The sequence below is a fragment of the Gorilla gorilla genome, chromosome 9 (assembly GCF_029281585.2).
Source record: "Gorilla gorilla gorilla isolate KB3781 chromosome 9, NHGRI_mGorGor1-v2.1_pri, whole genome shotgun sequence".
Taxonomy (NCBI): Eukaryota; Metazoa; Chordata; class Mammalia; order Primates; family Hominidae; genus Gorilla; species Gorilla gorilla.
Window position 1 is genome coordinate 12,020,467 of NC_073233.2, and position 24,415 is coordinate 12,044,881.

The window sequence follows — 24,415 nt, forward strand, 5'->3', positions numbered from 1 at the left end:
ACCAACATGGTGAAACCTCATCTCTACGAAAAATACAAAAATTAGCCAGGTGTAATGGCAGATGCCTGTAATCCCAGCTACTCAGGAGGGTGAGGAAGGAGAATTGCGTGAACCCGGGAGGTGGAGGTTGAAGTGAGCCGAGATCACGCCACTGCACTCCAGCCTGGGCAATAGAGTGAGACTCGGTCTCAAAAAAAAAAAAAAAAAAAAAAAGTAATAATTATGTAAATTTTTAAACAAATTTTAAACGATTTTTTAAAATATCCTCTCTGTTTTCTTCCTAAGTATTATTCAGACTCTAACCATATTTACTCTTATTTTGCTCTTTTTCTTGAAGAGAAAAATGTTAAATATCCATGGACCCAAAGGTAGAGATATTTCATTTGATTCCTCTTCAAGCAGGAAAGCAGGATATATAAGGTTTACAGAGAAAACACACAGCTCCAACAATAATATATTTTTTCTACAATTTAGAACATAGGTTAGAATATGGAGCCTGCCAACATGCTCAACTCTGGTGATAAATTGTGTGTGGTGCATTCAGGTTTTCTATTGGCCCAGGTTTTCTGGTATCTTGTCAGGACCTAATATTCCTACTGTTTTCTCTCAGCTGCAATTAATACTTCATGAGATAAATCAGACCAGGATGAAAGTTCACTCCAGATGTTCAAAGCCAGACGAGAATAAAAGGATGGCTATGAGATCTATGGAAGTGCTGAGAAGGGAAGAAATAATGGACAGAGAACAGGTCTCTGGATAAATGAGTTCATTCACTTTGTCTATTGTGGTTGACACTCGGACTCCACTCTGTGCACTCCAAAAAAAACACATTCACTCACTGAGCGCTCACTCCCCTACAAATGTCAACAAAATATTCTATTCAAACATGGAATATACCTAAAATTACATCTCTTGCTTATTTATCTGCAAGAAGAAATAAGAAAATTTCACGCCTGTCTTAGTCAAGGTTCATCATAGCAATAGAACCACTAAACTATGAATTTATTTGGAAAGAAACTTGAGAAATGTCTCAGGTGATTTTGGAGACTGGCAAGTCCAAAGTCTGCAAGGTAGGCCAAGAGGCTCTGGATCCAAGAAGGAGTCAATGTTATAGCTCACGCCTGAAGTTTGCCTGCTGGTAATATTCCCTCTTCTCAGGGAGAAGTCAGTTTTTTCTTCTATTCTGGCTTTCAACTGATTGAATAAGGTCCTCATAGATATAAGTGAGTAGGAAAGAATTTATAGCCAGGATTAGCTTATTATTCTGTGAGCAACAAATAATACCAAAATATCTATTATTGAAATAATAAACATTGATTTCTCAGTCATCCTACATGTGTATCATTGATTAAAGTATGAAGATGGCCATGCTCCATAGTGTCAGTCAGGGATCCATGTTATGGAAGCTCCATGAGTTGACTTTTTTTTTCTTTTTTTTTGGGTGTGTGTGTGTTGTGTGGTGTTTGTTTGTTTTTTGTAGAGACAGGGTCTTACTATGTCACCCAGGCTGCAGTGCTATGGTGCAATGACGCAATCTTGGCTCAATGCAACCTCCACCTCCTGGGGTCAAGCCATCCTCCCATCTCAGTTTCCTGAGTGGCTGGGACTACAGGTGCACATCACCACACCCAGCTATTTTTTTTTTTTTAATTTTTCTTACAGATGGGATTTCACCATGTTGCCCAGGCTGGTGTTGAAGTCCTGGACTCAAGTGATCCACCCACCTGGGCCTCCCAGAGTGCTGGGATCACAGGCATGAGACACCACGGGCCTCCATCAGTTTTTGATGGCATTATCTGGCACATGCAGTTAAACAAGAATACGATAGACAACAGGGTACAGAAGTATGTGCATGACGTATAACATGTTTCAGTGCTACTTTTTAATTGATTGTGTAAAAATGACCAAACTTTTCTTAGAGAAGCAGGGAAAAATGGAAAAATTACGAAGGCATGAGAGTAACTCAATGAATGATTATAATTAAACAGCATCATCTGTTAACTTCCATGTTCTCACCTGCCTCAGTGGCTGGGTAACATGACACTGACACAGTTTTACCTCTATTCTTCTCTGGAATCCATCCTCATCTGGTCTGTCTGGATTAGGAGCAGGAAGTGATAATTAATTGATGGACTCTTAAGATTTAATGACATTTTGAGAACATTTTTTTCAATGGGCTCACACTAAAAATCCTTTTATTTATAAAAATAATTTTATTTTTACCATTCACAATGTCAGCTGCTAATACTCATCTTGTCAGCCCAAATTTGTAGAGCTTTATAACAGTATCTTCCTCGTCAGACTGCATTTCAAGAAGCTAGGTCCCAAGTCTCTGGATCTTTATTTTCCTTGCTTAGGTCTTAAATATAAGATAAATTCGACTAATAATTATAGGACTGCATTGGAATTCTAAGTATTCAGGCAAGCTGTATAACTGTAATTCACATTCTTTTTATTCAAATATTCTTGCTTGAGTAAACCACACTAAGAATAAGGAAGTAGTGACTGAGTGCCTTGCCAGTACAGCAGATGCTAGAACATAATGTAGCATTACTATTCCCCAGGGTTTATTGTTATGTAAGTTCTTGTTCAGCTTCCTTTGTTTTCTTTCACTTCTGAGAACTTAACTTTCGTTTCTCACTCAGCTCCTGTGGGGAAACTCATTTGTGGAGACCAGCCCTCTGGCTTGGTGAGTGAATCTGGTTTACACCGGCTCCTGCCCTGCCTTCACTCTTCTCCCCTGATTCAAGACTCCTCTGCTTTGGACTGAAGGTGAGTGGAGCAATTTGTGGGAGCATAGAATGGGAGGCTTTGAGAAGAATAGATTGATTGTGTCTGGGTGAGTTTAATTTGTAGTTCTGAAGCTGCTCTGCATAAACAAAAAGAGGCAGCTTGTGAACTGTCTGCTGAGATGGCAGAGGAAGAAAGCACTGAGTCTGGGAGAGGGTTAACCTTTAAAGAAGAGAGGTTTGCAAAAGCAAAAAGCCTTGCTTGTTTCCTAGAGGGACCATTCATTTCTTCAATCTAGGTACCTCCATCACCTTCCTTGTTGGAAATAAAGCTCAGAATCTTAAGGGAGATGAGCACTCAAACAAAGGATTTCTCAGCAAAGCAATTTTATTTCTGTGCAGAGGGGTGTTTCTTCTTTGCCAGTCACCATGAGAGCGCACTAGAACAACGGAGGAAGGAAGTTTTTATTCCTGACGCAAATCCTACCCCTGTGCCCTTTCCCCATTGGCTGGAGTTGGCCACACAATCTAAACTAGACTCAGTTGGCTAAACATTTTAACTTTCTTTAGATAAGGTGGGCACGTGAGGGAGAGAGAGAGATGGGGAAGGGGTGGGTGTGATGAGCTAGAGAACTAATCTTCTTCCAAAATAAGGAAAGGAATGTGAGTTGGTACTGATAACGCCTGGTACTGTCACATGTCTGGGCACGTAGCAAAAGCAGAAAGGAAAGAAAAGAGAAGAAAAGTGAAGTGGCGAGGGGGGCAGTGTGAATTAAAGAATAAAGGACTGATCAGGCTATTTGAAGAGAAACCTTATCATACCCCACATTCCTATTCTGTCATTTTGATTTTTCCATTTTGCCAACGTGGATCAGAATATTCTTTTATTCAGAGGCAGCAAATTCCTTCCTACTTTCTCCTGAAGAAGCCTGTGCAATGAAGCTTTATTTTCACTTTTCATAAAGCAACCTCATGATGAGGTTCAGCAGGGATGAAAGCCCTTATCTGGATCTGGGTATGAGGCGAAGGAGTCTTAGGTACTCACTCTTCAGAAGTAAGGCCCTTTTGAAGCGTATCCTTTTACTTGCCTTCTGGTAACTTTTTGGATGCTGTCCATAGCTTTCCTGATAAATTAGCAGCCCTCTGGTTAGTCCGAGGAGAGAGGCCGCAGGACGGGCAGACTGCTGCTCATCTCTGCAGCTCCACTTTGGTCTCTTGTCTCTGAAGGTCCAGTCACAGGGAACTTGTTCTTCTGAGTACCCACAGCTTACTCTTCCTTTGCAGCAGGACGAGCCACAGAAAAAACTCCTCAGACACCAAGGTAAAGAAGGAAGGGGTTTATTCAGCCAGGGGCATCGGCAAGACTCCTGTCTCAAGAGCCGAGCTCCTCGAGTGAGCAATTCCTGTCCCTTTTAAGGGCTCACAACTCTAAGGGGGTCCGCGTGAGAGGGTCGTGATCGATTGAGCAAGCAGGGGGTACGTGACTGGGGGCTGCATACACCGGCAATTAGATCGGAACAAAACAGAGTAGGGATTTTCACAGTGCTTTTCTATACAGTGTCTGGAATCTATAGATAACAAACCGATTAGGTCAGGGGTCCATCTTTAACTACCAGGTCCAGGGTGTGGCCCCGGGCTGTCTGCTTGTGGATTTCATTTCTGCCTTTTAGTTTTTACTTCTTTCTTTCTTCGGAGGCAGAAATTGGGCATAAGACAATATGAGAGGTGGTCTCCTCCCTCAACTTCTGTAGCACCCAATGAACCTCTGGTATCCACTCCTGTTTTAGAAGTTGCTATTATTCTAGGTACACATTTCATCATGAGTTACCTCAACTCCCTACTCAATTTTCCCTTGCACAGAGTTAAGGCAAGGAGTTGGTAATTTCTCCTGAGTCTTATCTTGATCTTATCTCTGAGCATTTTGTACCTTGATGCCTATGTCACCCATATTCTGATGTGTCCTTTTCTTTGTTTCACTTTTCAGAGGTCCAGGTAACTGTCTCCTTATGTGTCTGTGCCGTACATCTTGTCAAGGTCCATATCTAGTATTTATTAATTGTCAAGTCTAGTACAGGACCCAATAAATAAAACTGTACTTTTAATTTTTGAAAAATATTTTTGACTAAATTCACAAAACAAAAGCATACAGGTATAGTAAAAAAACAAAAACAAAAACAAAAAAACTATCTATTCGATATATAATCAACATTAAATACCAGTAAGAGATTATGCTCTGGACTAGGGAAAAGGAAGTAAACACGCAGTCAAAAAAAGGAAGTAAACCAGCAGTTTTAATGTAGCAAAAAGGTAGCAGTTACTAGAGGATAAATGTAAAACCAATAAAACAAAAGCAACAAACTAAAAGGGCTGCAATAGGATGTGGTATCTGTAGTGCTCTTGTCAAGGGCTTTGCAACTTTAAATAGATTTCACATTAGGTCTCACTGTGAGAAAATGATTTTGAGCAGTCTTCAATAAAATGATGGATTTAAGAACTGATGAACTAACTGTGAGAGAAAGAGATGACACTGGGGTAGCTTTATGAAATTTGTCCTCTGTTACAAAATGACTTATCTGAAACATATTGACCAGAGAGTTAGAACTCTTGGAAAAAGGGTCATTACTCTGGGGAAAACTAAACCCTGGACATTTTAGTGGGTCATTGAAAAAGGAACTCTGAGTTTAGACAAATAAGAAGTGGTAACGATGTTTCTGAGTTCTCCAGGTTTCTGCATGCCAAGAACAGGACCTATTTTCTCCATTGGTAGTTCCTGACCCAAGGAACAGGGGAAATTTAAAAGATGTTGGCTAGGCCAGGCACCTGGTGGCTTGTGCCAATGCCTAGCCAAAAATCCCAGCACTTTGGGAAGCCAAGACTGGAGGACTGCTTGAGTTCAGGAGTTTGAGACCAGCCTGGGCAACGCAGTGAGACCTTGTCTCAAAAAAAAAAAAAAAAAAAAAAGATATTGGTGGCTAAACCCCTTATAATTTTTCTCCTTATTGTGTAGCCACACTAATTTAATTTAATCTTTTTTTTTTTTTTGACGGAGTCTTGCTCTGTCGCCAGGCTGGAGTGCAGTGGTGTGATCTCAGCTCACTGCAACCTCCGCCTCCTGGGTTCAAGTGATTCTCCTGCCTCAGCCTCCGGAGTAGTGGGGACTACAAGCAACTGCTGTCACACCTGGCTAATGTTTGTATATATATATATATTTTTTTAGTAGATACGGGGTCTCACCATAGTGGCCAGGCTGGCCTCAAACTCCTGACCTCAGGTAATCTGCCCGCCTCGGCCCCCCAAAGTGCTGGGATTACAGGCTTGAGCCACAGCCCCTGGCCATCTTTTTTTTTTTTTTTTTTTGATTTAAATTGTACAGATAAAGAAAGCTTCTGTGCAGGTAATCAGAGTATTCTGAAACAAGGAAGCTATGGACCTAGTTAGCCTTCACCGTGTCATAAAAACTTCTACATTCACACCACCTTCAAAGGGGAGCATGCATTTTGTTTATGTGTCTGTCTGTCTACCTGTCTTAGGTCGGAAGGGTTTCGATGGGGCTACATTTCTTCAATGTTAGAATAAAGAATGAATAGGCCGGGCGCGGTGGCTCACGCCAGTAATCGCAGCACTTTGGGAGGCCGAGGCGGGCAGATCGTGAGGTCCGGAGATCAAGACCATCCTGGCTAACACAGTGAAACCCCGTCTCTACTAAAAAGACACAAAAAAATCAGCCGGGTGTGGTGGCAGGCGCCTGTAGTCCCAGCTACTTGGAGGCTGAGGCAGGAGAATGGCGTGAACCCGGGAGGCGGAGCTGGCAAGGAGCCGAGATCGCACCACTGCACTCCAGCCTGGGTGACAGAGTGAGACTCCGTCTCAAAAAAAAGAATGAATAAATCAAGAAAAATAAGCACTTGTATTAGTTTTCTAGAGCTGTCATAGAAAAAGTACCAAAAGTGGTTGGCTTAAATAGCAGAAATATATTGCCTTACAATTCTGGAGGCTAGTTATCCAAGATAAAACGTGTTGACAGGGCTGGTTCCTTCTGAAGGCTATGAAGGAGGCCTCTGGTCCATGCCTCTCTTCTAGCTTCTAATAGTTTCCTGGAAACCTTTAGCATTCCTTGGCTTATAGGTGCATCACCCTGATCTCTGCTTTCTTCTTCACCCTGGCATTTTCCTTGTGTATAAATGTCCCTTTTTGATAAGGACACAGTCATGTTGGATAAGGGTCTACCCTAATGAGCACATGGTAACTAAATAGTATTTAAATATACTAGTTTCAAATAAGAGCACATTCACACATTAGGATTTCAACATCATTTGGGGAGAAACAGGACAGACTTTATCTCTCTGCTACATATTCTTAATATACTTGGCCTCCTTTATGGATTGAGACTTTTCTCCCATGACCAACAGGTGTTTCTTTGAAATGTATATTGAGTCTGTCATGTGTGTGATCCTATAACTATTTTAGCCTCTTTTCCTCTTCCCTAAATATATACATCTTTAGGTTCCTATCACCATCCTTGCCATATGTCCAATTCAAGGTGAAATTTCAACATTTAAAACCACAGCATGCCCCAGAACTACATAGCTGGTCTGGATCTCTCCATTTTTATACCCCCAATAGCACTGGGTATCAGTATAGCTCTTGTAGCCTTTACCTTTGTTGTCTGTTTAAATCTGTGCTGCAGTGGAGAGAACTCTGAAGGAGGACCTTGGGGACAATACATTCACTCTTACTCTACCTATTAGATTAGAATGAGGGATCTTTGTAAGTCACTTGATTCTATTGACACACCTGAAGAAAGGGAGTATTCTTATTTCTCAAGGGTTTTGTATGAAGAATAAAGAAGTCAAAATGATTTCTAAATTGTAACTGCTTATAAAATTGTTCATGATAAAATTATTTTCCTATTATGGTGTTGGTGGCGGTGGTGTGTGGGTGTGTGTGTATGTCTTTGGGGACGGAGTGTGAGGTCATGGGAGGACTTGCTATGGGTAGATGTGTTAGGATGTAAGCACTTCTTCACTGGAAACCATAATTGTGGTCCCAAAGGTCAGCTATTGGGAAACTGCTAATTGATGGAAAGAAAAGATGAAAATCTGATTAAAAGGTCTAATCATCTATGGAGGGATAAGGAAGTTGTGGCTTTATATATTCGTTAAACGTTTTATTCCTGCATGTGATTCACTTTTCTAGGTATAGAGGATATATCAGTGAACAAAAAAAGTCCCAGGTCTATGAATGGATTACTTTTCAGGAGGAAGAAGTAGACATTTAAAGAACAATCTTATATATTACATAGTAAAAATAAGAAGCTAAATGTGCAGTGAGTGACAGTACTGGTGGTTTTGCTATAAGTAAATTATAGTATGTCCTTCTAAGAAGAGGACATCTAAGAGGAGATTGAATTAAATGTAAGAGTGAGTCTTGCTAACATCAGGGGGAGGATCATTTTATGCAGAGAGAGGAGCAAGTGCAAAAGCCTTGAGGAGCCATAGATTTGGTAGTTTAATTGAGGAGGTATTTTTTACATGGGGAAAAAAGTCAGAGGAGATAAACCTTAACAGTATAAGTAAAATAATTCAGACACCAAAGACATATATTATGATTCTATTTTTATCAATTGATTAAAAACCCAAAGGATATTAATAGTGGTTGCCTGGAGCTTGGGATCAGAATAGGAGTGATGGCATTAGGGGGTTTTTTTTTTCAGGTGATAAAAATAATTTTAAATTGGGTTACAGTAATAGTTATATAGTTCCACAAATTTACTAGAAATTATCGCATGATACACTTAAAAATGACAGTGTTTGATGCTATGTAAATACAATTCAATAGCTTAAAAATATGCAAATATTCGTGAATCATGCAAATATTAGGGATACAATCATGCCATTCAGAGAGAAAAGCCTGTGTGCAAGCCCAGGGGCAGGGGTATGTTTAGTGCATTTAACATGGAAAATGTGTTTTGGGTTGGGGAACAAAAGGCAGGACAAATGATGGGTTACACGAAGCTCTTGGTAGAAGAGCCTCAGTTTGTCCTCTCCAGTAGAAGAGAAAATAACAATAATTGCCTTGATGGGGTGAAATTTGTCCTGAGACAGAAATTAAGAATAAAGTGTTTGAAATTACTACAAAGTCCATTTTATTCTGTCATTGGTTTATTCTTCATGCCTTTCTTTTCTCCTTTCTCTGTTAAATATTAATGTTTTGTCCTGTTCTAAATCTCTGTAAAAGCAGTATTCTTTCTATTCCTTCTTTTCTTACCCTGTCCCCTTCAACATTCTCAGCACTGCAGGAGTTTGTGACCAAGAGCTTCAAGAGTCAAGACAGAAGGAAGCCAAGGGAGCAGTGCAATGGATTTCTCAGTAAAGGTAGACATAGAGAAGGAGGTGACCTGCCCCATCTGCCTGGAGCTCCTGACAGAACCTCTGAGCCTAGATTGTGGCCACAGCTTCTGCCAAGCCTGCATCACTGCAAAGATCAAGGAGTCAGTGATCATCTCAAGAGGGGAAAGCAGCTGTCCTGTGTGTCAGACCAGATTCCAGCCTGGGAACCTCCGACCTAATCGGCATCTGGCCAACATAGTTGAGAGAGTCAAAGAGGTCAAGATGAGCCCACAGGAGGGGCAGAAGAGAGATGTCTGTGAGCACCATGGAAAAAAACTCCAGATCTTCTGTAAGGAGGATGGAAAAGTCATTTGCTGGGTTTGTGAACTGTCTCAGGAACACCAAGGTCACCAAACATTCCGCATAAACGAGGTGGTCAAGGAATGTCAGGTAGGCTCCAAGATAGAGGAAGAGAGAGCAGAGAGCAGAAGATGGTACCTCATGTGAAATCTCCAGTTTTTTTGTCCTGCTTTATTCCCCTTGTCACCATAGAACTGAGAGCCCTGTGATCTCTTTCCATACTCTTTGCTTAGTTTCTGATGCCTGAAGGACACTGCTGCACATTGTTTTTATTTAAAAAAGAGTACAAATTTTTAGCAAGGAAAAGTTGAATGAATGGAGAATTGCTTTGTAAGATAAGCTTTCATTGCCCCTCCGAGAAGAACAGTGTTTTTGGGAACACGTCTGGTTAGATGTGGGAAGAGTGGCAATGAAAGGAAGTCTTTCCTTACTGCAGGGTCTGCTTTTTCTCTAGGAAAAGAATCAGGCTACTCTTGATAAGAGGATGGTGACTTCCACCATCCAGGAATAAAGAATACATTCATCTCCTCAGATTTTCCCCCATGCCATAGGTTCTAATCACCAGCCTCACTGTTTCTGTAAACTAGTTTCTTCTGAGAGCCATCCAATTTCTTCCTTGCTGTCCTCTATTCAGGTGCTGAGAAAGCTCATAACTTTACTCTGGTATAATTTCTTTCTTACAGGAAAAGCTGCAGGTAGCCCTGCAGAGGCTGATAAAGGAGGATCAAGAGGCTGAGAAGCTGGAAGATGACATCAGACAAGAGAGAACCGCCTGGAAGGCAGGAGGAGACACCTCCTAAGGGATAATTAGACAGGAATCTGGGCAGGACCCTGGGCTCTATCACAAGGAGACCCCTTCCTCTTTGCTGTGCTAGAATTAACAAGCATAGAAGTCATTTGATTAGGTCTCATTTAATTCCTTCCCTGTTGGAGTTTAGGGGCTGGAGAGCAGACATATCATAAATCAACACTATATTTGGAAGTGAAGGCATGGAGGGAAATATCTGTGAAAACACTTCCTGTGAAACCTGTGTTCCATTTGTGTCATCAGGTTTGAGGCTCCAATCCTTCCAGTAAACACCCTGGGGAAAGACCTAGGATTCCCTGTTTAGGGGGTTTGAGTAGGGGGATTTTTTTGTTTGTTTGTTTGTTTTTTGAGACACAGTCTCTCTCTGTCATCCAGGCTGGAGTGTAGTGGCGCGATCTTGGCTCACTGCAACCTCTGCCTCCCTGGTTCAAACGATTCTCCTGCCTCAGCCTCCCGAGTAGCTGGGACTACAGGCATGTGCCACCATGCCCGGCTAATTTTTTGTATTTTTAGTAGAGATGGGGTTTCATCATGTTAGCCAGGATGGTCTCAATCTCCTGACCTTGTGATCCGCCCACCTCAGCCTCCCAAAGTGCTGGGATTACAGGCATGAGCCACTGTGCCCGGCCAGGTAGAGGGATTTAAGACACAGAAGGCAAAGTTGTTCAGGACAGGTGTCTACAATCCAAGCCTCACCCAGGCATCACATTTTGTCTCAGATTAGGCCTCAATAAAACAGACTTGAGTGTATTGCTTTGGGAGGAGCTCAGGTTAAAAAGTAGAAAAACATGGCTTCACCAGAAATTGTGTATTGGCTTTTGCCTCCTATTCCTTTTGAGAACTCCCTGAGGAAAACAGTTCTTATCCTGGCTCCCAGGCTCATACAAAGCAGGCCTTCAACCAGCCAGACTGACTGCCTCTTTCTCTTTTCATTCCCAAGAATTATATCCAGAAAGAGAGACAGAAGATTCTGAAAGGGTTCAATGAAATGAGAGTCATCTTGGACAATGAGGAGCAGAGAGAGCTGCAAAAGCTGGAGGAAGGTGAGGTGAATGTGCTGGATAACCTGGCAGCAGCTACAGACCAGCTGGTCCAGCAGAGGCAGGATGCCAGCACGCTCATCTCAGATCTCCAGCGGAGGTTGAGGGGATCGTCTGTAGAGATGCTGCAGGTAAGACTTGGGATGGAGCACTTACATAAGAGATTAGGGGAAAAACACAGAGGCTGATTTTCCTTCCCTTCCTAGTCTCTAGGCTTTCTTCTGTGTGGTGACATTAAATGGTTCCTTTGGCCCGGCAGACCCCTTTTATGCCCATCATTTCAGGGGTCACAGAGATCATTAAGTGTATGAATGGCAAGGGAAATTCCCATTATTATTCACTTATGAGAGGCAGTGTAAAAATTTGAGCTTGGAGAGGATTCTTTGTACCATGAGCAAATCAGTTTTAGAACTTTCCCATCACATCAAAAACATTTCTCATGCCTGTTTGCAGTCAATATCTGTTTCTACCTCCACCTCCTGGCAGCCTATCTGTTTTCTGTCTGTATAGAATTGGCTTCTCTGGACCTTTCAATATGAATTGAATTATAAAACATGTAGTCTTTTGCATCTGGCATCTTTAACTTAGCATAATATTTTGAGGTTTATTTATATTGCAGTATGTATCAGCATTTTGCTCTTATTGCTAATACTATTCCATTATCTGAATAAATCATATTATGTTTATGTATTCACCAATTGGTGGCTTATATGAATATTTTCCAGTTAGGGACTATTATGAATAATGCTACAGTAAACATTCACTTACATGTCCTCATACAAACATGTTTTCATTTATCTTGAGTAGATTTTAAGAGTGTTGTATGTTGTTTATGTATAATTTTTAAGTTGTACTATTTTCCAAAGTTGTTACTCATTTTATATGAGTAACAATATAAAACCTTATAAAAAGCAATATAAAAAGTTTCTAGGTTCTTCACATCCTTGTTAATACTTGATTATTTCCTTCTTTTTTTTTTTTTAGTTACAGCCTTTCTAGTGGGAACGTAATGGTATCTCAATGCAGTTTTGATTTGCTTTTTCCTAATAACTAACACTGCTGAAAAGCTTATTATTTCCACATGTAGATTCTGTACCTTTTTTAAGAGTTTTTTCTGTTTTACTTTTGGTGCTATTGTAATTTTTTTTTTATTTCAAATTTCAATTCTTCATTGCTGGCACATAGAAAAGAAACTGACTTTAGTATTTTAATCTTGTATATTCCAACCTTGCTATAATTACTTATTAGTCATAGAAGAGTTTTTTTTTTTAATGTCAATTCTTTGGCATTTTCTACACGGAGAATGATGTCATCTGAGAATAAAGTTAATTGTTTCATACTCTGCAGTTTGTATGTTTTTTTTTTTTTTTGGTGTATTTTTTTGGAGAGGGAGTCTCATACTGTTACCCAGGCTAGAATGTGGTGGCACGATCTCACCTCACTGCAACCTTCACCTCTCAGGTTCAAATAATTCTCCTGCCTCAGCCTCCCAGGACTAGCGCACACCGCCACACCTGGCTACATTTTTTTTGTATTTTAGTAAAGACAGGGATTCACTGTGTTGCCCAGGCTGGTCTCGAACTCTTGAGCTCAGGCAATCTGCCCGCCTTGGCCTCCCGAAGTGCTAGGATTACAGGCGTGAGCCACCGCGCCCGGCCAGCAGTTTGTATAGTTTTCATTTGTCTTTGCTTGTTTTATTACACTAGCTAGGACTTCTAGTACAATGTTCAGTGGGGATGGTGAGAGGGGATATCCTTTCCTTTTTTCTGACCTTAGGGGGAAAGTACTCAGTCTCTCACTTGTAAGTATGATGTTAGCTATAGGAGTCTTTTTTTTTTTTTTTTTTGTCAGATTTATAATGAAGTTGAGAAACTTCCTCTTTTTTTCTTTTTTTTGAGACGCAGTCTCGTTCTGTCACCCAGACTGGAGTGCAGTGGCACGATCTCGGCTCACTGCAAACTCTGCCTCCCGGGTTCAAGCGATTCTCCTGCCTCAGCTGGGACTGCAGGCTGCCCACCAACACATCCAGCTAATTTTTGTATTTTTAGTAGAGACAGGGTTTTGCCATGTTGGGCAGGCTGGTTTTGAACTCCTGACCTCAGATGCACCCGGCCGAGAAACTTCCTCTTTATTCCTAGTTTGCTGAGAGTTTTTATCATGAATGGTGTGAATTTTGTCGAATAGCTTTTCTGCCTCAGTTGATATAATCATATGATTTTTCTTCTTTATTGATATGGGAGATTACATTAATAATTTTCAAAGATTGAACCAGCTTGCATACCTTGAATAAATCCCACTTACTTGTGGTGCACAATTTTTATATATATTTTGTTGGATTTGTTTTACTAACGTACTGTTGAGAATTTTTGCATCTGTGTTCATGAGAGATACTGGTTTCTGGTTTTCCTTTCTCATAATGTCTTTACTTGGCTCTGGATTAGGGTAATGCTGACCTCATAGAATGTGTTACAAAATAGTCCATCTCCTTTCATTTTCTGAAACAAATTTGGGGAGAATTTTGATAATTTCCTTCTCCAACTTTTGGTAGAATTCATCAGTTTACCAATAAAACCCACTAAGCCTATTTTTAAAGTGTTGCTTAATATTTTGGAGTATTACAGCTATCTGTTACTGATTACTAGTTAAATTCTATTGTTGTGTAAGAAAACATTTTGTATGAGTTCAATTGTTTACATTTGTTAATGCGTATTTTGTGGTATAGAATGTGTTATAGCTTGGTTAATTTTCAATGTGAGCTTGAGAAGAATAGATATTTGCCTTAGATGGAATATTCTATGAATGCCATTTAAATCAGTTGATATACAGTGTGCTGTTCAGGTACAACTGTAGTGGTAATCATTTCCTGTGGCTGCTGTAAGAAATTGTCACAAACTTTGTAACTTAAAACCTCATACAAAAAAATTGTCTCATAGTTCTGAAAGCTCAGAGCCCAAAATCAGTGTGCCAGCAACCACCAGAAGTTAATAGGGAAGTGTGGAACAGATTACAGTAGGGACCAACATTACCAATATCCTGATTTTGAACCTAGCCTCAAGAACTGTGAGAGACTAAATCTCAGTTGTTTAAAAACCATACAGTTTGTGCTACGTTGTTACAGCAACCCCAGAAAATTAAAACGCCTACCATTTTTGACTGTTTTCTATTCACTGTACTTGTTCTTTGCTTTTTTTTCCCTTCCTCTCTTTTTCTGCCCTCTTTTACTTTTAACTATTTTGTATTATTCAATTGATTATTTTATATTATTCAATTTTCTTTCCTCTCTTAGCTTATTAGTTATATATTACTAATATACATCACAAATATAGCTATATTAGTTATATATAATATACATAACTAATATATATTAGTTATATATTACATATACATAACTAGTATATATTAGTTATATATTATATATATACATAACTAGTATACTTAACTAATATATATTATATATAGTTATATATAACTAATATGCCTAAAGGTATATATAAATATAACGAATATGCCTAATAATATAACTAATATAACTAATAATAATATAACTAATATGCCTAAAGGTATATATATAAATATAAAACAAACATACATATATATTTGAAATATAAAAATATTTTAAAAATATAAACTTTTTATAAATATATAAAAATATATTTTAAAAATATAAATAACACTATACATATATATATATATAAAGGCTTAGTGGTTTCCCTGGAGTTTGCAATATGCATTTACAACTAATCTAAGTCTACTTACAAATAACACTATACCCCTTCACGTGTAGTGCAGGTACCTTAGAGCAGAGTATCCTCAATCTTGAGTAACGTTGCTGTCATTCATTTCACTTATCCATAAGCTGTAATCGCCCACTACATTGTTGATATTATTACTTTAAACCATTATCTTATATATTAGTTGAGAATCAGAAAAACAAAATATTTGATTTTACCTTTACTTCTTTTTCAGTGCTCTTTCTCTCTTTGTGAAGATCTGAATTTCAGACATATACTCTTCTTCCCCCTGAATAATGTCTTTTAACATTTATGGCAAAGTATTTCCTTCATTATTGCAGGACAAAATTTCTGAATATAAAATTCTTGAGTCATGGGTGTTATTCTTTCAAAACTTTAATATTTATTCCACATGCTGAACTTTTACTAGTTTTAGTAGTTGTGTGTTTGTGTGTGTATATTCTTTGAGATCATTTACATACTGAATCATGCTGTCTGTAAATAAATATAGTTAATTTTAAAACTGCAACTTTTATTTTAGATACAGGGAGTATATGTGCAGGTTTGTTACATGGGAATATTGTGTGATGCTGAGGTTTGGGATACAGATCCCATCACCCAGGTAATGAGCATATTACCCAATCAGTAGTTTTTCAACTCACACACCCTCCTCCCTCCCCTAGTGTAGTCTGCAGTGTTTATTATTTCCATATTTATGTCCACGTATGCTCAATAGTTAGCTTCCACCTATAAGGGAGAACATGCAGTGCTTGATTTTCAGTTCCTGTGTTAATTTGCTTAGGATTATGGCCTCCAGCTGCATCCATGTTGTTGCAAAGGACATAATTTTATTCTTTTTTTTTCTTTTTTTTTTTGAGATGGAGTCTTGCTCTGTCACCCAGGCTGGAGTGCAGTGGCGCGATCTTGGCTCACTGCAAGCTCTGCTTCCCGGGTTCAGGCCATTCTCCTGCTGCATCCTCCCGAGTAGCTGGGACTACAGGCGCCTGCAACCACGCCCAGCTAATTTTTTGTATTTTTAGTAGAGACGGGGTTTCACCTTGTTAGCCAGGACAGTCTCGATCTCCTGACCTCGTGATCCGCCCACCTCAGCCTCCCAAAGTGCTGAGACTACAGGCGTGAGCCACCGTGCCCGGAAATTTTATTTTTTTTATGGCTATGTAGTATTCCATAGTGTATATGTACCACATTTTGTTTATCCAGTCTACTATTGATGGATACCTGGGTTGATTCCATGTCTGCTACAAGCAAGAAAACAAAGAACCCCATTAAAAATGGGCAAAAGTCATGAACAGACATTTATCCAAAGAAGACATACAGGTGGCCAACAAACATGAAAAAATGCTCATCATTGCTAATAACCTGAGAAATGCAAATAAAAACCACAACGAGATACCATCTCACAACAGTCAGAATGGCTATTATTATAAAGTCAAAAATTAACAGATGCTAGTGAGGCTACAGAGTAATGGGAACATGTACTCTGTTGGTAGAAATCTAAATTATTTCAGCCATTGTAGAAAGCAGTCTGGAGGTTTCTAAAAGAACTTAAAACAGAGCTACTGTTAGACCCAGCAATCTCCCTGCTGGGTATATACCCAAAGGAAAATAAATCATTCTACCAAACCAAATACAGTTTTACTTCTCTTTCATGCTAGATGTCTTATTTCTTTTTATTTTTACTCTTTTCTTCTTTATCTTTCTTTTTTTTTTCTTTATTGCACTTGATAAAACTTCCAATACAATGTTGACCTTAGTGGTGAAACCACACACGCTAGTCTTTTTCTTGATTTTAGGAGGAAGTAATTCAGACTTTCACTATTAATTATGTTATTAGTTGTATATTACTTATACATGTTTCTTATCAGTTTTCAGGATGTTCTCTTTTATTATCAGTTTGTTGAGAGGTTTTATCTGAATGGATGTTGATTTTCTTGTTGAATTTTAGGAGTCATTTATAGATTCTGGATATTAATACCTTATCAGACATATAATTTGTAAATATGCTTTCCCATTCTGTAGATTGCCTTTTCGCTCTCTTCATAGTGTTCTTCATAACTTAAAAGTGATTTTTTTAAAGTTTCATTTTGGTAAAGATCTGTTTATTTATTTTTTTCTCACATTGCCTTTACTTTTTGTATCATAGCCAACAAATCACTACCAAATCCAATGTCATGCAATTTTCCCCTTTTCTTCTAGGAGTATTATATCTTTAGGTCTTTGATTTATTTTTAGTTATAGTGGTTATATGGTATAAGTTATCTATTTTTAATGTTATTGTAGCCATTGTATTATATTGTGCCATGTTTTGCAAACAGTTTGGTAATAAGGGTGAAGAGGTGGCAGAGAGCTGAGGAATGTGCCATTTTTTGCAAACAGTTTGGTAATAAGGCTGAAGAAGTGGCAGACAGCTGAGGAATGGACCATAGAGGACAATATTTGTTTGTCTGTCTAACCTCTATTCCTTTTGATTGTTTCTTTATAATAACTTTTGAGGAACCATCCCTACACTGTCTCATTCCCTGTAGTTGGTTAAAGTAGACAAAATTAGTAGCATTAGGCATGTATATGTTACTCAGTTCTGGCACATCATTATATCCAACTCTTATATTTTTACCAACTTTACAGTAATTATTTTAAGATATATACTTGACTCAATTGGAGTCGATGGTTTGCATGCCTTAGAATTTTACTGTCATGAGTAAAAAGAGCAGTTGTCTTTTCTGATGGGTGTCATATCAGGGATAATAATTTAAACCAGGAGAGTCAAGCTGATGCCATAATTAATCTGAAAATAAGTCAATATAATAGGTATAAAATATAATTTTTAGAAGAAAAACCAGATTCTGATGGCAAGATTTTAGTTTAAAGATGTAGCTATGAGTAAAATTATACTTGACCCCTTGAAGTTGTTTTTTAAAAATTTAGACCAGTTTTAGTTGGTTTTGTCAGATATTACAACAACAAAAAAGCTAATACAGGCAGTGAAACTATTTCTGAGGGTGTGAAGTCAACTGGAGGTCAATTCTTTGTTGGTATAAAGGGGGTCAGATCAGACAGCGGGAGACCAAATATATTGGTACATACTTGTTCAAAAAAATAAAGGAAATAATGGTTATGGTGAGAAAGAAAAGATAGCTAAAAACAGTTAAAAATGTAAACTAGTCTAGGTTAATAAAATATTAGAATCCAGGATAAAATTTTATAGTTTCAAAGATGATGACTAAGTGGATATTGACACTATTCGGGACAGTGGGGTGTAAATAGTTGGGAAATAGTAAGTTACATTTAAGACCTACTCAGTTACTTGGTCCTGTGGCTTGTTTCATACTGAAAAATGGATGAGATCACCTACAGTGGAGTTTAGTCAGCATATACAGTGAGTACATGGAGGCCAGACAAACTTTTAGTTGAAATGCTTGCTTGCTTTTGCTCACGGCAACAGTACACTTCTTAAGGACTTTTATTATTAATTTTCATCATTAAATCCCTAAAGCCTGAAAAAATATAGGGCAAACGTATTTCGCTGTTTTGTGTCTGTTGATGTATAAAATAAAAACACAATGAATTAATGAGGTTATCTCATTAAAAATGTATAAAAATATTAGAGCTCCTCCCTCTTTTTAAAATATATTCCTTCTTGAGATACTTGAAGCATCTTCCTAACACCCTCATCTTAGTCCTCTGCAGTGGTCAGTCTGAATCTTATCTCCACACTTTGTCCCCAGTCTGTGACCATCTATTTATTCCCACCATATCCAGGGATAGTAAGAGTGTGGGGAGGAAGGTGGATAAAACTTTGTAAGATAGGAGGGCGGGCCTATTACTTTTTTGAGCATTGCTAGACAAAATACAGGATGCTCAGTTAAAGTTTAATTTCAGATAAAAGAAATGTAATATTTTTAGTATAAGAATATCTTAAATATTATAAGGGTCATATATATAACAAAAAATATATTGTTTATCCCAAATTCTAATTGAACTAGCCACTTTTATGTTCTAAATCTGGCAACCCTATCTTGACTCATGTTTTCTATCTTTTCCCCAGGATGTGATTGACGTCATGAAAAGGTATATGTGGAAGAGAGATGTGGTCTTATTTGTCTGAAGAGAATTATAGTCCTGAGAGATATCTTCCTTCAATCAGAACAACTTAAAAAATCAAAAGGCTGGGAAATTTGTGTATTAAATTGTCCCAAATTGCTAGGCGCAGATTAAAGTTTTCAATTGTAAGAAATGTTGGTGTTGGGAGATCACAGAGTTAGGGTCGACGGAGGCCTTAGGAATAAGAGTTTGCAATATCAGAACCCCATGACTTCACTCAATTTATTCAAACCTCTGTCTCTGTTGTTTCCATATTGCATAGATGCCTGTCTTATTGCAGTGAGGGTCTGCCCTTTTTATATGCCAGACTCCAAGAGACAGCGCCTTTATGTTTGTTTTCCTCCCTGAGAATAAAATAAACAATAACTTTCTAGGTGGTGCTTTTTAGATTTCTAGAAAAATAGATTCAAGTCTTGAGGAATAGTGGCTTTGGTCCTGGTGCTAGCATAACCTTTTCTTGCTCACATACTTTACCGTCTTGTAGGAAAAAATAATATTCTTGTGTCTAAAGTTGCCCACCTACTTGGCAACATCGAAGTTTTTTTAAACACATGAAAATCAGACCATTAATTAATTTAGTCATCGTAATTTGTCTTTCCCCAAATAACTTGAAACCTCAGATGTTATTCTCTAGGTCTCATATTGGGATAACAGATTTTGGAAACCCTTTAGCTCTTCAATATAGGATCCTACTTTGATATCTCTCAACAACTCAGGAGACAGATTCTATGGCCTCCTTAATGACCACCTGTCTAGGAACCCACATCTCTGGCCTCTTCCTGGTGGACCCACTGAGATGGCAATGACTTTTCTAAATATTAAATACGTTTTTTGGAGGCACTGAATATCTTTTAAAAGCATTATTGGCTGGGTGCAGTGGGTCACGCCTACAATGCTAGCACTTTGGGAAGCCGAGGCAGGCGGATCACTTGAGGTCAGAAGTTCAAAACCCGCCTGGCCAACATGGTGAAACCCTGTCTCTACTAAAAGTACAAAAAAATTAGCCAGATGTGGTAGCAGGCACCTGTAATCCCAGCTACTCGGGAGGCTGAGGCAGGAGAATGGCTTGAACCTGGGAGGCAGAGGTTGCAGTGAGCCGAGGTCGCGCCACTACACTCCAGCCTGGATGACAGAGTGAGACCCCATCTCAAAACAAACAAACAAACAAACAAACAAACAAACAAAAGCATTATTATTTTATCTAATTTTATATTCATTTTTAAGAGGTAGAAAGCATGGGGTTAATTATTGCATTTTAAAAGTAAGAAAGCAAACGTCGTTGAAGTGAAGACCTTCCCAAGATTACACAGAGGGGAAGACCTTCCCAAGATTACACACAGACAGGTAGACATGAGCACATTTCTCTGGGCTCCAGTGTTAGGCGTCTCCCCTCTACTGTCCTCAGGGAAGAGGGTCCAAGTGCATCAGCAAGTATGGTGAAAGGTGAAAGAGACAGTGATCTTGGATGGAGAGAAATAGGGCAAAGGTGTAAAGGTTATCAATTTTTGTTATCACTAGGAGTGAAAGCTGGACATTGAAGAAGCCAAAATCTGTTTCCAAGAAACTAAAGAGTGTATTCCGAGTACCAGATCTGAGTGGGATGCTGCAAGTTCTTAAAGGTAAGGGGATTCAGGGGAAGGCTGTGAATGTGGATTTCTTAGTATCAGGGCTCAATAGGGAAGCAGGAGGTTTTTTTAGGTTAGGATATAGGAGAGGAGGTGGGCCAGAGAAGGAGGAAAATCCTGTGCTGTAGATGTGGTCCTGTCTTAGGGGGAATGACCAGGTGTCTGATTCATCCTCTCATTCACCAGTGCATAGAATCCCAGTATTCCCCCTTTCCTTTCCCTACTCTGGAGAAGAGACAGGTGTCAGTACTTACTTATTTGCTTCTAACAACATCACTGAAACTTTTGTCGTTTCAGAGCTGACAGATGTCCAGTACTACTGGGGTAAGATGATATGGGGTTTTCAAATCACTTCCTTTCAGAATTGTGGTTACTATTAGATCTCATAATCTGAGTCTCATGTGTTCCTCCCCAAACATGCTTACACCATGTAGTTCTTTTTTTTTTTTTTTTTTTAAGATAGATTTTTGCTATTGTTGCCCAGGCTGGAGTGCAATGGCGCGGTCTCGGCTCACTGCAACCTCTGCCTCCTGGGTTCAAGCGATTCTGCTGCCTCAGCCTCCCAAGTAGCTGGGATTACAGGCGTGTGCCACCACGCTTGGCTAATTTTTATAGTCTTACACCCTGTATTTCTTAAGTGTGCTACTAACCTCTGACTATCAACACAAGTTCCGTTTGATATCGACACAAGTTTCATTTTCAATATGTCTCTTCTCAATGCTGTAAGACACACCTATCCCGTATCCTTCACTTGACTTGGTAATTTTTTCTACAGTGGACGTGATGCTGAATCCAGGCAGTGCCACTTCGAATGTTGCTATTTCTGTGGATCAGAGACAAGTAAAAACTGTACACACCTGCACATTTAAGAATTCAAATCCATGTGATTTTTCTGCTTTTGGTGTCTTCGGCTGCCAATATTTCTCTTCGGGGAAATATTACTGGGAAGTAGATGTGTCTGGAAAGATTGCCTGGATCCTGGGCGTACACAGTAAAATAAGTAGTCTGAATAAAAGGAAGAGCTCTGGGTTTGCTTTTGATCCAAGTGTAAATTATTCAAAAGTTTACTCCAAATATAGACCTCAATATGGCTACTGGGTTATAGGATTACAGAATACATGTGAATATAATGCTTTTGAGGACTCCTTCTCTTCTGATCCCAAGGTTTTGACTCTCTTTATGGCTGTGCCTCCCTGTCGTATTGGGGTTTTCCTAGACTATGAGGCAGGCATTGTCTCATTTTTCAATGTCACAAACCACGGAGCACTCATCTACAAGTTCTCTGGATGTCGCTTTTCTCAACCTGCTTATCCGTATTTCAATCCTTGGAACTGCCTAGTCCCCATGACTGTGTGCCCACCGAGCTCCTAAGTGTTCTCATTCCTTTACCCACTTCTGCATAGTAGCCCTTGTGCTGAGACTCAGATTCTGCACCTGAGTTCATCTCTACTGAGACCATCTCTTCCTTTCTTTCCCCTTCTTTTACTTAGAATGTCTTTGTATTCATTTGCTAGGGCTTCCATAACAAAGCATCACAGACTGCTGATTTAAACTGTAATTGTATTGCCGTACTGTGGGCTGGAAATCCCAAATCTAGATTCCAGCAGAGTTGGTTCTTTCTGAGGTCTGCAAGGAAGAGCTCTGTTCCATGCCTCTCTCCTTGGCTTGTAGAAGGCATCTTGCCCCTATGACTCTTCACATTGTCTTTATGTACATCTCTGTGCCCAAGTTTTCCCTTTTTATTAAGACACCAGTCATACTGGCTCAGGGCCCACCGCTAATGCCTTAATGAAATCATTTTAACATTATATTCTCTACAAAGACCTTATTTCCAAATAAGATAATATTTGGAGGTATTGGGAATAAAAACTCCAACATACAAATTTGAGGAAGTCACGATTTCACTCATAACAATCTTACCCTTTCTTGCAAGAGATGCTTGTACATTATTTTCCTAACACCTTGGTTTCACTAGTAGTAAACATGATTATTATTTTTTTATATTTGCAAAGGAAACATATCTAATCCTTCCTATAGAAAGAACAGTATTGCTGTAATTCCTTTGTAATCTCTTTTCTTCCTCATTTCCTCTGCCCCTTAAAAGACTGAAAGAGAAACTTGTCAACTCATATCCACGTTATCTAGCAAAGTACATAAGAATCTATCACTAAGTAATGTATCCTTCAGAATGTGTTGGTTTACCAGTGACACCCCATATTCATCACAAAATTAAAGCAAGAAGTCCATAGTAATTTATTTGCTAATAGTGGATTTTTAATGCTCAGAGTTTCTGAGGTCAAATTTTATCTTTTCACTTACAAGCTCTATGATCTTAAATAATTTACTTAATGTATTTTGGTGTATTTTCCTCAAATTAATATTGGTGTTCAAGACTGTATCTAATTCCTCTGATCACTTTGAGAAACAAACTTTTATTAAATGTAAGGCACTTTTCTATGAATTTTAAATATAAAAATAAATATTGTTCTGAATATTACTGAAAAAATGTCAGCCATTTCAATGTCTTGGGAAACAATTTTTTGTTTTTGTTCTGTTTTCTTTTTGCTTCAATAAAACAATAGCTGGCTCTACTGAAGTCTCATTCTTCAGTTTCCAAAATCTTGCTGCAGATAATATGAGTTTCCATATGTCCAGTAAAGAAGGTCATGTCTAGGCTCAGCTGTCCTTGATAAGAGACGACCTTATGCTGTTCAGATCTTTTTCTCGTAATGAAACACTTGTGTGTACCACTGCATTTACCATCCTAGGTACTTTTTTTTTTTTTTAAGTCTTTTTTCAAACACAGGATGAGTAGTAGAACTACCTAGGATAGCAAAGACACAAAACATTCTTAAAGAAATATATTGTATTAGTCGGGGTTCTCCAGAGAAACAGAACAATAAGAGATATGTATTTATTATAAGGAATTGGCTTACTTGATTATGGAGGCTAAGACTTCCCATTATCTGCCATTTGGAAACCAGAGACCCAAAAGCTGGTGATATAAGTCAGTGTGTCTCTGAAGCCCTAAGAACCAGGGAGCTGATGGTATAAATGCCAGTACAAAGGCAGAAAAAGATGAGGTGACATATCTCAGCTCAAGTACTGCGGCAGGAAAAGAAGCAAATATCTTCTTCCTCAACCCTTTCTCCTACTCAGATCCTTTATGGATTAGATGATGTCCAGCAACCTGGGGGAGGGCAAGCTTTGGAGAGGTAGACATTACTGAGTCCAGCTATTCAGGTGCTAATCTTTTTCAGAAACACCCTTACAAATACAACCAGAAATACCCTTACAAATACCACCAGAAATAATGTTTCATCCAGGCAATCTATGACCAGTCAAATTAGCATGTAAAATTAACCATCATGTATGCATTATAAATTAAGGCAGCTTATGCCACTGTACAGAATTCACATCAAGATTTGTAGGACTTTGAAGAAAGGAATAGTGTGAAAGTGCCTGGCTTGAGATTGATCTAGACATGTATACACACTCATTCATATATCTATACATATAGGTATATATACATATAATAATATGTATAAATATATTATAGATACACACATGAACATTATCCAAGATAATCTGTACAAATATCATAAAAAGGAGATTTTTTTTTTTCTGAGACGGAATTTTGCTGTTGTTGCCCAGGCCGGAGTGCAATGGGA

At 38.7% G+C, this 24,415-nt stretch overlaps 1 protein-coding gene across 3 annotated transcripts; it reads left to right on the forward strand.

Moving 5' to 3' along the window:
* Positions 1-612: 612 nt before the first annotated feature.
* Positions 613-23,335, forward strand: TRIM22 (tripartite motif containing 22). 3 transcript variants are annotated; one of them, XM_055355279.2, is made up of 9 exons: positions 613-748; positions 2,646-2,772; positions 9,020-9,508; positions 10,102-10,197; positions 11,167-11,397; positions 19,064-19,086; positions 20,638-20,738; positions 21,042-21,068; positions 21,520-23,335. In XM_055355279.2, the coding sequence occupies exons 3-9, from the start codon at positions 9,086-9,088 to the stop codon at positions 22,113-22,115; spliced, it is 1,497 nt and encodes a 498-aa protein (XP_055211254.2). In that variant the 5' UTR covers positions 613-748; positions 2,646-2,772; positions 9,020-9,085; the 3' UTR covers positions 22,116-23,335. The 3 variants fall into 3 exon arrangements, with proteins under 3 accessions (XP_055211254.2, XP_055211253.2, XP_018892630.4); XM_055355278.2 differs by lacking the exon at positions 613-748 and adding an exon at positions 2,459-2,577; XM_019037085.4 differs by lacking the exons at positions 613-748; positions 2,646-2,772 and adding an exon at positions 3,221-4,050.
* The last annotated feature ends 1,080 nt before the right edge of the window (positions 23,336-24,415 follow it).

Bases quoted from the DNA above. Each gene is read 5' to 3' on its own strand.
- TRIM22 (XM_055355279.2), top strand. From the start codon at position 9,086: ATGGATTTCTCAGTAAAGGTAGACATAGAGAAGGAGGTGACCTGCCCC. The intron at 9,509-10,101 runs GTAGGCTCCAAG...TCTTTCTTACAG, and splicing joins AGGTGGTCAAGGAATGTCAG to GAAAAGCTGCAGGTAGCCCT. The intron at 10,198-11,166 runs GCAGGAGGAGAC...TTCATTCCCAAG, and splicing joins AAGAGAGAACCGCCTGGAAG to AATTATATCCAGAAAGAGAG.